This window comes from Mustela erminea, chromosome 15 (genome assembly GCF_009829155.1).
Source record: "Mustela erminea isolate mMusErm1 chromosome 15, mMusErm1.Pri, whole genome shotgun sequence".
Classification (NCBI taxonomy): domain Eukaryota; kingdom Metazoa; phylum Chordata; class Mammalia; order Carnivora; family Mustelidae; genus Mustela; species Mustela erminea.
Genome location: NC_045628.1, coordinates 9,089,022 through 9,102,353, shown reverse-complemented (window position 1 = coordinate 9,102,353; position 13,332 = coordinate 9,089,022). Strand labels below are relative to the sequence as shown.

The 13,332-nt window shown below is 43.0% G+C and overlaps 1 protein-coding gene across 1 annotated transcript in view; it reads right to left on the bottom strand.

Annotated features, from left to right (window-relative positions):
- FGF14 (fibroblast growth factor 14) overlaps positions 1-6,452 on the bottom strand; it is a 595,595-nt gene extending 589,143 nt beyond the window's left edge. The window contains exon 1 of the mRNA XM_032315400.1: positions 5,460-6,452. Within this exon, the coding sequence (XP_032171291.1) occupies positions 5,460-5,667 (208 nt within the window). The 5' untranslated portion in view covers positions 5,668-6,452. The remainder of the gene's footprint in view (positions 1-5,459) is intronic.
- Positions 6,453-13,332: the final 6,880 nt, after the last annotated feature.

Below are 13,332 nucleotides of genomic sequence, written 5' to 3'. Positions count from 1 at the left end.
CTGTTAAGCATCTGCCCTCTGCTCAGGTCGTGATCCCAGGGCCCTGGGATCCAGTCCCCCACTGGGCTCCTACTCAGCAGGGAAGCTGCTTTTCTCTCTCTCTCTCTGCCTGCTGCTCCCCCTGCTTGTGTGTTCTCTGTCAAATAAATAAATAAAAGTCTTAAAAACAAAAAAAGAATATAGACACTACAATGCACTGTCTGGTTTAAAACTTAATAGAGGGGAGGAAATCTTAATAGAGGAGCTTCATATGTACTGTTAAATTCCAACCATCTCGCCTTAAGGCATAAGAAACTATTTTGAATAAATGCTTCCATTTTGAGACATCTACATGGTATTTATAGGAGGCTTATGACTCAATTGAGTGAGTTATGATGCCAAAATGTACCAAGGAGTGAAAACTTTGATTGTTGTTCTTGTTGCCATATGTATAAAAACACCACAAAAGTCCCCAATGTTTGTGTTGCTAAAACATGGAAAACTGGGTTTGAACATTTTTAAAGAAATGGTTTCATGTGGGAAATGTTAAATATAGTATAGAATTACCTTTAGTGCCTTCTGAAAGCAAAGCATTATTTGAACAAATATTCTCAGTTTTAGATGCTGTCTAATATGAGAATGGGCTGGATATGGGTACAGTCAAAGTCATCCTCATTGTTAAAACCAAGTTGAAATTATCATGCATTGGATTTCACACTTGTTAACTTGGATATAATTTCAAAAAAAGAAAAATCCACTCTCCCAACAAGTCAATACTGGGAAACCTATGTAAAATGCCCTCTTTTGGTACATGAAGTGCCATTCATTTTGCTACTTCAGTAACTAAAGCCTCCTGGATGGAGTCCAAGGCCAGCTCTGATTACATGGAATCCCACTCCAAAGGCAACATGTCAGAAGGAGGAGAACCTCACACGGGTTAGGTGTTCCAGCCATGTAGTGGGAATCTGATGTCTCCATTGGATACAATGTTTAGAAATGCAGAAGTTCTGGCCCTTGTGTGGCTCACCCAGCTCTACAGGAACCCAGGATGAGTTGGCAGGCCGAGAAAGGGAAGGAGTAAAAAATGCTTCCTTCCTTTTTTCTTCCATCTCTCCCTATTTTCCCACTTCTAAAATGTCATGACAGCCCTACATGTAAAGCAAGGGGTTTAAAAAGAATAACATATATTTAAATGAGGAACAGAGGCGTACCAGATGTTTGGGGCACCTAAAACAGCTTCAGGGAAAGGCAAAAGCAGAACTGAAAGACACCAAAAAAAAGTAGGAAATAGAAAGTGACATTGAGTTCTACCAAGCCTTGCTTGTTTCATCTCCAAGTTATATGGCAGAAAGAAAGACTGAGTTCATAAAAGGAGACCCTCTGGGCCATGAGTTGGTGGGATTTTTTAAATGTGCTCTGTTGAGCTAGGTTTAGGACTTCTGCTTTGCACCCTCCATGCCACTCTTACTGCTCAATAAAATTATCTTTGATTATAACTTATCTTAAATTCTGTGCTTTCAAAACCCTATCAGCCAAGAAAATTTGGGGGTCTCGTGAGTGTGGTTCAATGGTTCCGTATATTCGAGGCTCTGTGGCTTCCTCTGCTTGTTGTAGATGATGTGTCTGAGGAGATATCCATGACATGACCTTAGTGTTTCCCTTTATCGTGGAATTTTTTTTCCAACCACATTTCTTAGCAGCTGTCACTCAAAGTCTAGTGACCTATATTAGTACCAAACTGGCCTGGGATACACATCGGTGAGTCCAAACTATCATTGCTGGTTTAAAGAAACATACCAAGCCCTCCTCCAGGCTAAATAAGAGCCTTGGACTTAGCATTCCTACTTAATGATTTGCCTATAATACCATCACCTTGCATAATTCATAAGTGAAAGCTAAGGCAGGTAACTTTTATTATAAACATACAGCTACTGCTCTACCAGGAAAATAGGGGAAAGTAGGACATTTAAGCATGCATGTGTTCTCTGCTAAGAGTTGTTTTGTGAAATACTGGACATTTCTATGAAGATGGTAGATTTATATGCAGGATTTCTCAGCTATTGCAATTTACTTTAAAAAGCATATACTGTGTGAGTTATTCTTCATGTTCTTTTCCAGTTAAATTTCACATAACCATAACTACAAAAAATTCTTAAAACAATACCATTTATTGAGTGCTAATAACTTTTGGGTAGATAAATAACTCTGTCCTTAATTCATGACTCTGTTATCTACTTATTTTCACACCAACATAACTATATAGCAGTGCTCTCAAAGTCCTCTCAGGAACCTTGATCAAACTACCCATAGTTGTTGACAACTTACAAATTGGGAATAATCAGCAATTTATTCTATAACTCGCAAAGATTGAGAAGAATTAGTAATCTAAGAAGTCTCCACACTAAATTCATGATCCTGCTACTGGCACTTGGAGGTATTCTGCCAAGCTTCTTAGTTTGAAACCAGTTAATTGTCCTCATTTTAGATTTAAGATAACATAATAGGTAGTAGTCAATCTGTTCTTTCTGGTTTTAACGGTTAAGAAGATTTTAGTCTTTGTTTTATTTTAATTACCCAATTAACTTCTTAGTTATACTGCTATCTTGGGATCAAAAACCTGCAAACAATTTTAGGCTTCATGTTAATCGCAGAAGGAGAATGGAATGTACCAACTACAATCCCGAAAGGGAATGGCTAAGCATGGATTTGAGTTCAAAAAGCAAAACTTTTAGAAGATGAGATATGACACATTAATGTCACATTTTTTAAATAATTCACAAAACGCTCCCATTTCCAGGTTAAAATTCTAACTTCTGGCAATCTAAGACTCTACCATCCCATTAGAATAGTTGGGGATGTTGTCAGACATACTTTGAATTAACCCATCAATTCACACCCAAGTACTTTAGCATTCATAAGCTGCAAAATAAATTACCCTAAAAATAATTTGTCATTTGACACCTTCCAAAATGCCTTGAAAGGGGGAAAAAAATCTACTTTATTCCAGAGAGATCAAAGTAGGTGGAGTGGGGGAGGTGTAATAAAAATATCTTGCCCGTGTAAAGGGGGGAAATTAGCCTTTCCAGTAAAACTGCTTACAAATAGAAAGAAAGAAAGAAAGAAAGAAAGATAGATAGATAGATAGATAGATAGATAGATAGATAAAGGCCAGTAAGGAAACTTAGCCTTCTGAGCAGAATTCTTTCCCATTCTCCAGTACTATAGAGGGACTGACTTCAAGGTTCCTAAACAAATGGCCAAGTCTTAAAAAGAAAAGAAAAGAGAAGAAAAAAGGATGCTTTTACAGTATTCCTTTCTCAGAAGGGAGCTAAATCTACAGGACACGAGAATCCTTCAAAACCCACTATTTTTACTGCCTGAAAGCACAAATCCTCCCTCCCAAGAGCAGCCTTTGGCTTGTCCCACTTTGCTAAGTCTTGCAAAAAGGGTCTTCACACGAACTCGTGAGACAGTGGGGGTGCGGCTCTAGCTACCACCGGAACGTCAGCAAGTGCGGGGCTCGGTGCGGGGTTGGGGTCCACCTCACTGTTGAATTAGGAACGCGAGCGGTGAGGTGACAACATCACTTTCTCCTTGGGCGATGCTCAGGATGGGTGCTAGCGCTTCCGAGTTGCTAAATGCTGAGAAGTTGAGGGCGAGAAGGGTAAAAGGACGCGGAACGGCGGAGGAGGGTGAGAAGGAAGGAGGCGGCGGAGGAGGCCGCGGAGGGAACAGAGGCGGACGGCGAGGAAAGGGCAGAGCTCCAGCGCAGGAATGAGAACTCCAGGGCAGGGCACGGGGCCCACTGCAGCACGGCGCCCGCGGGCAGCCAGAGACTCTCCCCGAGCCTCCGCTGCTCCCCAAACGTCCCAGGAGGGGCAACTGCCCAGGCGTCCCCCGCCCGCAAGCGAGCATCTGCCCTTTGGCCGCTCTAACAACTCGCAGCTCCCCTCCTCCTGCAGCAGTGGGGGCCGCCGGGGTGCTCAGCCTCCACACCCACCACCCCCATCTCCGCCCACCCACTCCTCCTCCTCCCCTTCCTGCCCTTCCTCCCCCTCCTCCTCCTCGGTCTTCCTCCCTCCTCCTCCTCCCCCTCTCGCTCCGGGCGCCCGCAGACGGCATCCCGCCCCGCCCCCCAACTCGGAGCGAGCCGCCCCAGCTACGCTGCGTTTGGAATGTTCGGAGGCAGGGAGACAGCAGCCACTTGCTGCCCGGCCGCTGGGGCTCGGGGTGCCAGCGCGGCCCCCGGCGGAGCTCCGGGTGTCAGGGCGGCCGCGGGGAGCCATGATCTACTACACCGCAGTGCCGGCGTCAGGAGCCTCCAGCGCCGGGCGGCCACTGCGGGACGCCCGGGGCCCCGCCCCCGCCCCCGACGCAGCCCCAGACACAAACACCGGCCCCCGAGCCCTCCCCAGCCTGAACTGAACCCCGGGACGCCACACACCCCCGCTGCCCGCGCGCGCGGCTCCCAGACTGGCTGCGCCCAGCCTCCTCGTCGGCGCGCCGCCGCCACCACGCAGCCCTCCGGCCTGGCCTCCCCCCAGTTGCTCGCCCACAGCTTCGCCGCCACCCCCAAACGCCTCAGATTGGGATACCGGGAAGTGAACCCCCGGGACTCGACTCCCCGAATCACCTGCATTTGCATTTCTTATGTAATGCCCTGCAAGTTTCCCGGTTGGAGCCTTTGGAATAGGGGCGCATGATGACCGGAGCCTGAAGCTGGGACCCACGACCCGGCTCGTCCCACCCGCGGGACTCGGGCGCAGGGTTTTGACACTGCTTTTTCGGGGGCGGGGGGGTTAAATTGCATATACTGGAGGGGCTGGGCTTGTCTTCTCCGTCTGGGGTTCCCCCAGGCATAAGCCCAGCTCAAGTATTCCCACTGGCAGGAGGTGTCGGAGGCAGACGGGGGAATGAGTTAATACTCGTGCCCGGAGAGCTAGACGGGGGAGGGAGGCGGGGGCTGACGGAGGAGCGGGGCCGCGAGGGAGAGGGCCTCTTTTACTTTGGTAAAGGTGATGGGGTGACGAATATTGTGCAAGCTAATCAGAAAGTCTAGAGCAGGTCCTCGGCACCTAGCTACGTCCCTGAACCTGCTGCAGAAGTAAGGAGAGCTCGCGGTTCTTTTTCCTGGCAACTACGGAACCTTCAACTGCCTCGGGCAAAACCTTAAGCCACAGCCTTTCAATATTCCACCAAACATAGGTAACCAAATACATTTAAAAAAAAAAAAAAAGTTTCCTCCTCCCTCCTAGTGATGGATTGTGTCACAGCCAAGAGATGCTGATAATGGTTTTCCGGCTCAGAGACACCGATCCAGCTGTTACCTGTTTATCCATCAACACCTCTATATGCAACACTGTCCTGGTTCCTTTTCTGTTTCCCCTGCCTTCCTGCATAGCAGAACTGCAGATATAGCTCAATGAGCAACAGACAGGTTATTATGAGGAAAAACATAACATGATGCATGTTTTGCTTACCAGTTGGGTTCTTGTTTTTCTTAAGACTCTTGCCACAAAGACACTGCAGCATATGCGTTCCTTTGCTGAAAATGTTCCAAAGAAACCACATTGATTTGGGCGAAAAGCAATCCAGCAGCTTAGACACCCTGAGAAAGAAGAGATCCTTGTGGTTGCATAATAATAATTTGAAATCAGTTCTCCTGAAGAGGGGCACCGGTTTTACCATAGGAAAAACGATAATATTCCGGATCTTCTCCCAGTTTTTTCCCCTCACGTGGTATATTTCTTTGAGACTTCTCAGTGATTGTTTTTTTTTCGGCCAGGGTGAATGATTTATCCCCCGCGATCACCACTGGATTATTACCAAAAGGTTGGGAAAAAAATCCTTTTTCAGCATGAAGCCAAACAAAAAAGCAAAGAAATCCCAACAGAGACCAGAACTAATCAGAGAGAACAGTAATGCACAAAAGATCCCCAAAGAGAAAACCATAGCCTTTTACTTGATCGCTCTGAGGATGGGTGGGTCTGCAGAAGGCAAAGCAGGATTCATCTCACTGAGAGAAGACTGCCATTGTGTAGCCCCTAGGAGAGAAGGAAAAAAAAAAAAAAAAAGGAAAAAGAAAGAAAGAAAGAAAAAAAAAGGAAAAAAAAAAAAAAACACCAGCACACACACACACACCAATACCACCTCCGAAATCGAGTCTAACCGCCGAAGACAGAGCCTCCCTTCTCCCAGTGTCGATTTTTTTTTTATAATCAATCGCCAGTGCTCAGTGGGATCGGATTGAACCTGCAGTTCTCAATCACCACGAAGAAAAGATGCCAATCCAGGTGCCCCCTCCCCTCGTCAGGCTGGCAGTAGGTAGAGAGCGCCACAGACCCCCTGCCTCCTTCCCGTCACTCGCCCAGCTTCCAACCGCGGCGAGCATGAGGAAAATCGCCCCTCCGGATTCCTCGCCCAGCCTCGGATGTGAGTTACAGGCATTAGAGGGAGGAGGAGGAGGAGTTGAAGTTTGCATTGAAAAGACTGGCTTTCCATGACGTAGCCACGTGCTTTCAGACCCGTCACCAGTGAGATGCTTCAACCCGCCCGGGGAGGGCAGTGTCACTGCAGTCTCTCCGCTACTTTCCCCCCCTGGAGGTCCCCCCACGGCCCGCACCCGGCCCCGGCCCCAGCCCCAGCCCTGGACCCTCTCCCTCCTCTGGCCAGAAGGAGTCGGCCGACTGCTTGCTCCTGGAGCCACCTAACAAGAGTGAAAAGTGGATTTTGAAAAGGAAAACGAACAATTCTAATTAGTAAGCCTTGGAAAAGATGGGAGATGGAAGGGGACTGAAGAGCAGCAGTACTTTAGGACCACCCCTCGCTGCCCAAAGGAGGTCCGCCTTACTGACATTCGCCAAAAGCAGCATAGAAAGCCTCTAAAACAGGAAGGAAAACTCAAGTTCCTTTAGTTCTTCTTATCTGAATTCTACTTAAAGGGCTGTTTGAAAAATGTAGACCAGGCATAGGACAAATAGGTACTTACAGAAACAGCCTTTTAAAAAGATAACCACTAAAATCTAGGTGGCAAACTATATTTTGGTGGAGAGGGTCATATGAGAAAAGTTAACACCTTTTTTTAGACAAACAATCCATTATCCTCAAATAATTTTTTTGAACAGAAAACACTCTGCTTAGATTACACTCTAATTCATTGCTTGTTTCTGTGCCCCTTATTGAGTAGCCGTAAATTCACCTTCATTTTCATTCGCTTCTCGTCTACACTAATATACAACCGTGTCACCCCCCCACCATCTAACCTAACCAAACAGGCAAATTTTCTGCTTTCCCAGGATACAACCCAGTTTCCTTCTTACTCAGGAAATCAGAAGATTTAAGACAGGACTAAAGATTTTGTCTTATTTGGGGAAAAAAATACAATGTATAAGATATAGCAACTATTACAAAGAATAAGATCACAAACTCCAGCGTACTCACAGTTCTCAAATTAACAAATGTGAGCATTTCAACACATTTGTGACCTGAGCATTTCAGAAAAGTAAAATTGACCTCTCTCACTCTTATTAAGTAAATGGATTAAAGTTATGTCAATTTATTTCCATTTTATGGAAAACTGATATAAGATTTTTAACTAATTTAATGGGGCATCTGGGTGGTTCAGTGGTTTAAAGCCTCTGCCTTCAGCTCAGGTCATGATCTCAGGGTCCTGGGATCAAGCCCTACATCAGGCTCCATGCTCAGTGGGGAGCCTGCCTCTCCTTCTCCCCCTGTTTATTTCTCTCTCTCTCTCTCTCTCTCAAATAAATAAATTAATTAAATATTTTAAAAAACAAAAATGTGTTTTCAGAAGCTCCATTTTAATTCCAAATAAAATAAAATCTCAAAATGCCTCTAATGCATGAGATCTCAAACTATCTTATAAACAAAGAGCTGTGATTTCTTGTTGAGGATTGAGTCAAGAAATTGATTTTTAAAAAATTAACACTTTGATTAGCAGTTATCAAAAAATAAAAAGGTAATGACTTTCCCACTGTGAGTTTTTTTAATATCTGAGATGAGACGTCAAAATTTGTATCCAATATCCAAAACCCTTTTGGGAAACATTAGTCAATTTTAGGTAAGATGGAAAAAAAAATCTAAAATGAATAAATTCTATTAATGATATGGAACTGGAAAGTTAAGTAGTGATGCCCTCAGTGTGCCAAAAGAGTCATGTCATAAAGCCCAAGGAAACTACCGAGATTAACAGCAGTCTAAATAAAGTTTGGGAAGTGAAGAAAATGAGAATACAAAGAGTCTAAAAATTTAATGCCAAATGACTTAGGACAAGCAGTCTGAAAAAAAAAAAATGAAGAACAGAATTCCTTTTTGAAAGGGGAAAAATGAGATAGCATTGCCAAAAATTAAGAAAGCATTTTTTATTTTAATCAATCGGGGATGAATACTGTATGCTGCTTCTATAACATTCTGGTGTCCTCTCCTGGTTCTAGAATATCCCAATATGGATGGAGGCCAGAGAAACAGTAGAGTCAAAAATATTCTCCCATCAAGTTCTTCTGAGTTCACATAGCTCTAAGGTTCTATAAAAGTTTGCTGAGTTCCCTGAGGTATTTCACAAGTAGAGTAAAATCTGGGGAGATGTTCTGTAATTATTAAAAATTTTTACATGCTAAGTTTGTGTAGAAAGAACACTTCTCATACTGGTTCTTCTTGCATTTCCAAATTGGACTCTCTTCTTTACATTATAACCATGAATTTGATCCCTCTTCAAAAAAAGATTTACTGCCAGAAAGCTGTGGTTTGTTTTCCTATATATTGATGGAAAATTTAAAGCATCTTTTTCCTATCACCTAAGGAACAACATAAAAGGTCATTAACTGTGACTACTATTTACTGAGAATCTATTATGCCAGGCACTGTGTTAGTTGCTTCTCATCTTTTATGCCATTTAAATGAAAAATAAATCATTTCGTACAATGTATGAGATTTCTGTAGTTCCTTTCTATATTTATTGATACATTATGTACTTATGTTACATAGGCTATTATTAACATTATTAAACAAACAAACAAAAAATACCAAATGTTTTTGTCTGGAAAAGATGGCCTAACCCTGGTTCCAAAGGACTTGCAATTTCTGATGACCTCTGAGGCACCCAATTCAATTATTCAACCATTATTTTTTGACCCCCACCCCCCGCCCGTGAAAGTTTTCTTGTAAGACTCCATTTTACAGGCTAACCCATAAAATTAAACCAGCTCTACAGTTACATAATAAAGAAGACCACAAGTAGTCCAAGAATCAACATAGATTTCTGGGGGCTGCCAGCTTAGGGATGATCTGAAGATATTTACAGAGACCTGAGTTCAGACCATTATTTAAGACCATGTTTTGGAAGACTATCAGTACTGTTGCTTGTGTTTTGCCATGCTACAAATCACTATTAGATGAAAAAAATTAGAACTACCAAAAAAAAATGCAAGCTTTAGAACACATGTAAGTAAAGCTAAAATGAGGAAAGCTTCATCATAACTATAAGAAATAGCAGTAAAATTTGTAGTATATATAGGTAGAAAAGACTGTTTTTCATTGAGCTGAGATAAACCCATTAGTCACTATCAAGGTCATCTAAAAATTAAACATATCTACAGCATACCATAGTTAACTAACCTAAAGATAAGTATAATGACTAGAATTTCAGAACACAATATACATTTTATTTTAATATAAAACATGAACTTTCATAAGATTAGGAACCAAAAGTCTTCGTAACTGTCTGAGCATGCTTTTTTCTAATTATTCCCAGGAGTTACTTTTCTATGTCATTCTTTCTTTTAATAATAAAATCCCAGTCCTCACCACAATTTGGGAAACCACAAGGATACCCAGGTAGGGAAGAGAATTCCCCATCTCCATCACAGCAACGTTGTGGGCATGTGACTGGATTCTGACCAATGAGGTGTGAGCAGAAGAAGACTTCCTGGTCACATTCTTCAAAGGAAATCGCTCGTCTTCATCTTTCCCTTTTCTCCTCTCTGTGAGCTGGAAGGAATTGTGTGAGCAGCTTTGACAGCACAGACAGGTACACACCCCAGGAATGAAGTACCGAGATAGAAGAAATGGTCAGAGCAGCCAACCTGTCCTTGACTGCCCAGTTAACCTCTGCACTTTAGATGACAGAGAAAGAAACTTTTATTCTGTTTGAGCCACGGTATTTTGTGTGAATTTATCACAGCAGTTATTCTCTCTACTCTCTTAGGGACTGGTCTGCAATTAATAACAATACACTTATATTTGGGTTACTTATGTTAAAAGGATAAAGAATGCCAGTACATCACTTATAACCTATTGCTTTATTCACAGCCTGTGACTCTCCTTTCCATTCACCAAAGCAGCTACTGATCTCTTGGCTGCCTTTGATAAACTCTCCTGCTTATCCTCACCACCGGTGCAAACATCCCGTTGTCAGATCTTACTTCCTTTGTCTCCTTCTCTGCCCTGCTCCCAGCCCATCAGAGGTAACCTATGACCCTTTGGAGCTTATGACCATAACAATAAAGCTTTGATCATTGAAAGGAGAAGAAAGACAGAGGGCAGAGTGATTGGAAGAAAGAGTAGGTCAGAAAGAAAAAAAGAAGACCAGTGTGTACATGAGGACCTCCATGTCTATATTTACCTTGTAAGCCTTTTCCAAAAACATGGTGCCTTTTGTTGTTTGCACATTATTCCTTCTCTGTTGTTGCTGTTAAGGATTATCATCACTTTTCAAGGGGTCATTCTGAGCTCTGCATCACTGTACCACTCATCAGTACCATTCCCCCTCTCCCTATGTACCCACATTGATTCGTGGCGTACAAAACCTCTGCCCCTCTCTCCTAGAGGGAACAGCCTGAAAGGCAACTCCAGTCCTCTCTGTCTCCTCCCAATTTCTTAATAATGAAGGAATGACTTGAGTGGCTTAGCCCCTTCTTCTCTCATTCTTCAGATCTACCTGCAAAAAGTTTTCAGACTCCTCTCCTTCAGCTCTTCTCTGTGGGAAACACTGGGTCAGCCTTGGAGCTCACAGCCTGTCTTCAAGAAGCAGGTCTGAAAACTGGTCTCTCTCTGTACTCCTCAGGGGGCTTGGAGCAAACGTTGTCAGTGGCCCCATATAGATGGCTTTCATTCTGCCGTATCGGTGTGTGCTAGTTGATTTCCAGCTTCCAGAATCTCCATCTCTGTACCTGAGGGATTTTTTTCTTCAACCATGGAAGGCCCCCCTTTCCAGGTACTCACAGAAAAACCTGGGAATGAACACTCCCTAGAAGAATTTCTCCATGACAAAACAGCCAGCTCCCTTACCTCTTGGAGGGATAATGATGAGGCATGTGTTTTCCATCTTTTCCCAGAATTTCCGTAAAGGATTAAGACAGTCTCGCACTGGGATGGCTGCTTTATCGACATATAATTGGCCCTCTCCCCTTCCCCATATCCATTCCCCACTCATCGGCTCTATTTTCTCTCAAATAAACTACTTATACGGCATCTTCTGTAAAAACTCAAACCAATAAGGGTTAAGAGACAAAGCAAGGGTTCTGGGCAAATGTGCCTACTCTCTAGAAGCAAACTCTTCCTTGAGTGTTCATTGAAGTTTCCAGATGGGGAGGTAATATTTGGTGAAACCAATTATTGTCGAGAGGTTAAGTTTCAGTCCCTCAAACGTCATCAGTAATAAAACTAATATTTATTACTATCTTTCTACCTTGTGTGGCCACATTCCCTAAGTGAATTTGAACTCAGAAGTGGAGAAAAGAGGCAGGATTAAGTATCACCTCATAAAACCCCCAAATACTAGCAAATAATATGAGAAAAGTCCCCATCTGTGTTCCTATTACGTTCAAAGAGTATAATCCTAAAGCAGTGAGGAACCTGCCAAGAGACACAGCAAATGCAGGTGAATTCCCCTGAGTCCTCAGAAATATGAGTTTCTCTTGGCAAAATGCCACAAAGCTTCATTTCTCATCTAAAGGAACTGTGTCTCAGCCCATATAGGTTAAGCATACCTGGCAGTAAAGCCCCAATTTCCTATACAGCCTCAGTGAGTGTCTAGGGACCCTTCTTTGCACCTGAGGCAGATGGGAATTAACAGTATACAAACAGGATTGCCCGCAAATGACTGGAAGGGTTCTACAGATGTGCTGTCATATCAACGTCTCTAGACCCTTACAACGACGCTTCTTACTTAAAAACATTAAATCTTCTTTAGTGTGATTTAATTTCAGTATGAATTAAATATCTTTACTAAAACCAAATCAAAGCAATAGCAACTTCTTTACAGACAACTTCACACTGCACTCTACTTTCTCCCCCACTAACTCAAAATTTTGTTATGCCTTCTAGGAAAGTGCGCTCCAGGTGAAAACCATCGCCATTTATGATCTGAAGTGTTCTTAAGGAAAACTACATTTTCTGTAAACAGGATCCTATTCCTTATCTCTCGAACTCTTGAATAGGACGACTTTGAATATATCATTTTTCATTTACAGGAGAAATTTGTCCACTCAACTTTCTCAATTCGGAAAGAGACTTAGATATTCAGAAATGCAGAATGTTATTTATCCTGGACAACAGTTCATTTTCTAAAATTTGTTTAATTGGGAATATGAATTAACATTATGGAATACATGCCTGAAAAGCGGACGTATATCCTTCTGCACGATGAACTATCTACGGTCAACTCAGCCACTGCCAATGCCACAATCCAAGCTCGCCGGGAGAAGCCAGGAACCCCTTCTGAAAGTACCTTTTCTGTGTGGCTCCAGGTTAGTTCTCTCCAATGAGAGACCTTCAAAATGAGATCTGGAAGCGGAAAAGAAAACGCCAATTCTCTGAAGGCAGTTGACAGGCAGTGCAAGATTCATGGTGGTTTCTTGGTGGCTCTAAGAACCATAGCTCTCCTAAGAATCACCCAGTCAATTCTTCAGTTTCTGCTTTCAGCGCATAGGGCTGAAATAATGCATAATAGTAGACTTGAGTTTCACTCCTAGCTTTTCCCACAGTCCTAAATCCCCAATTTGCATATTAAGACATTTTGAAATCAGAATACAACAAATGTCTTCAGTTTTCCGGATTTATCCTGGATGGACACACTGTGTTTTCTCTGCCTACATTCCAAACCATTACAACAGGTAACTGGTACCTGTTGATAAAGAATTTTCATTGAGTTTGTAATAGTTTATTTGATATCTAAATACACGGCATGACAATAAGAACTTTGATCCAAGATGTTTTATTACACATCATTAAAAATGTAACCTAGGGGTGCCTGGGTGGCTCAGTGGGTTAAAGCCTCTGCCTTCGGCTCAGGTCAGGATCTCAGTGTCCTGGGATCAGGCCCCACATCAGGCTCTC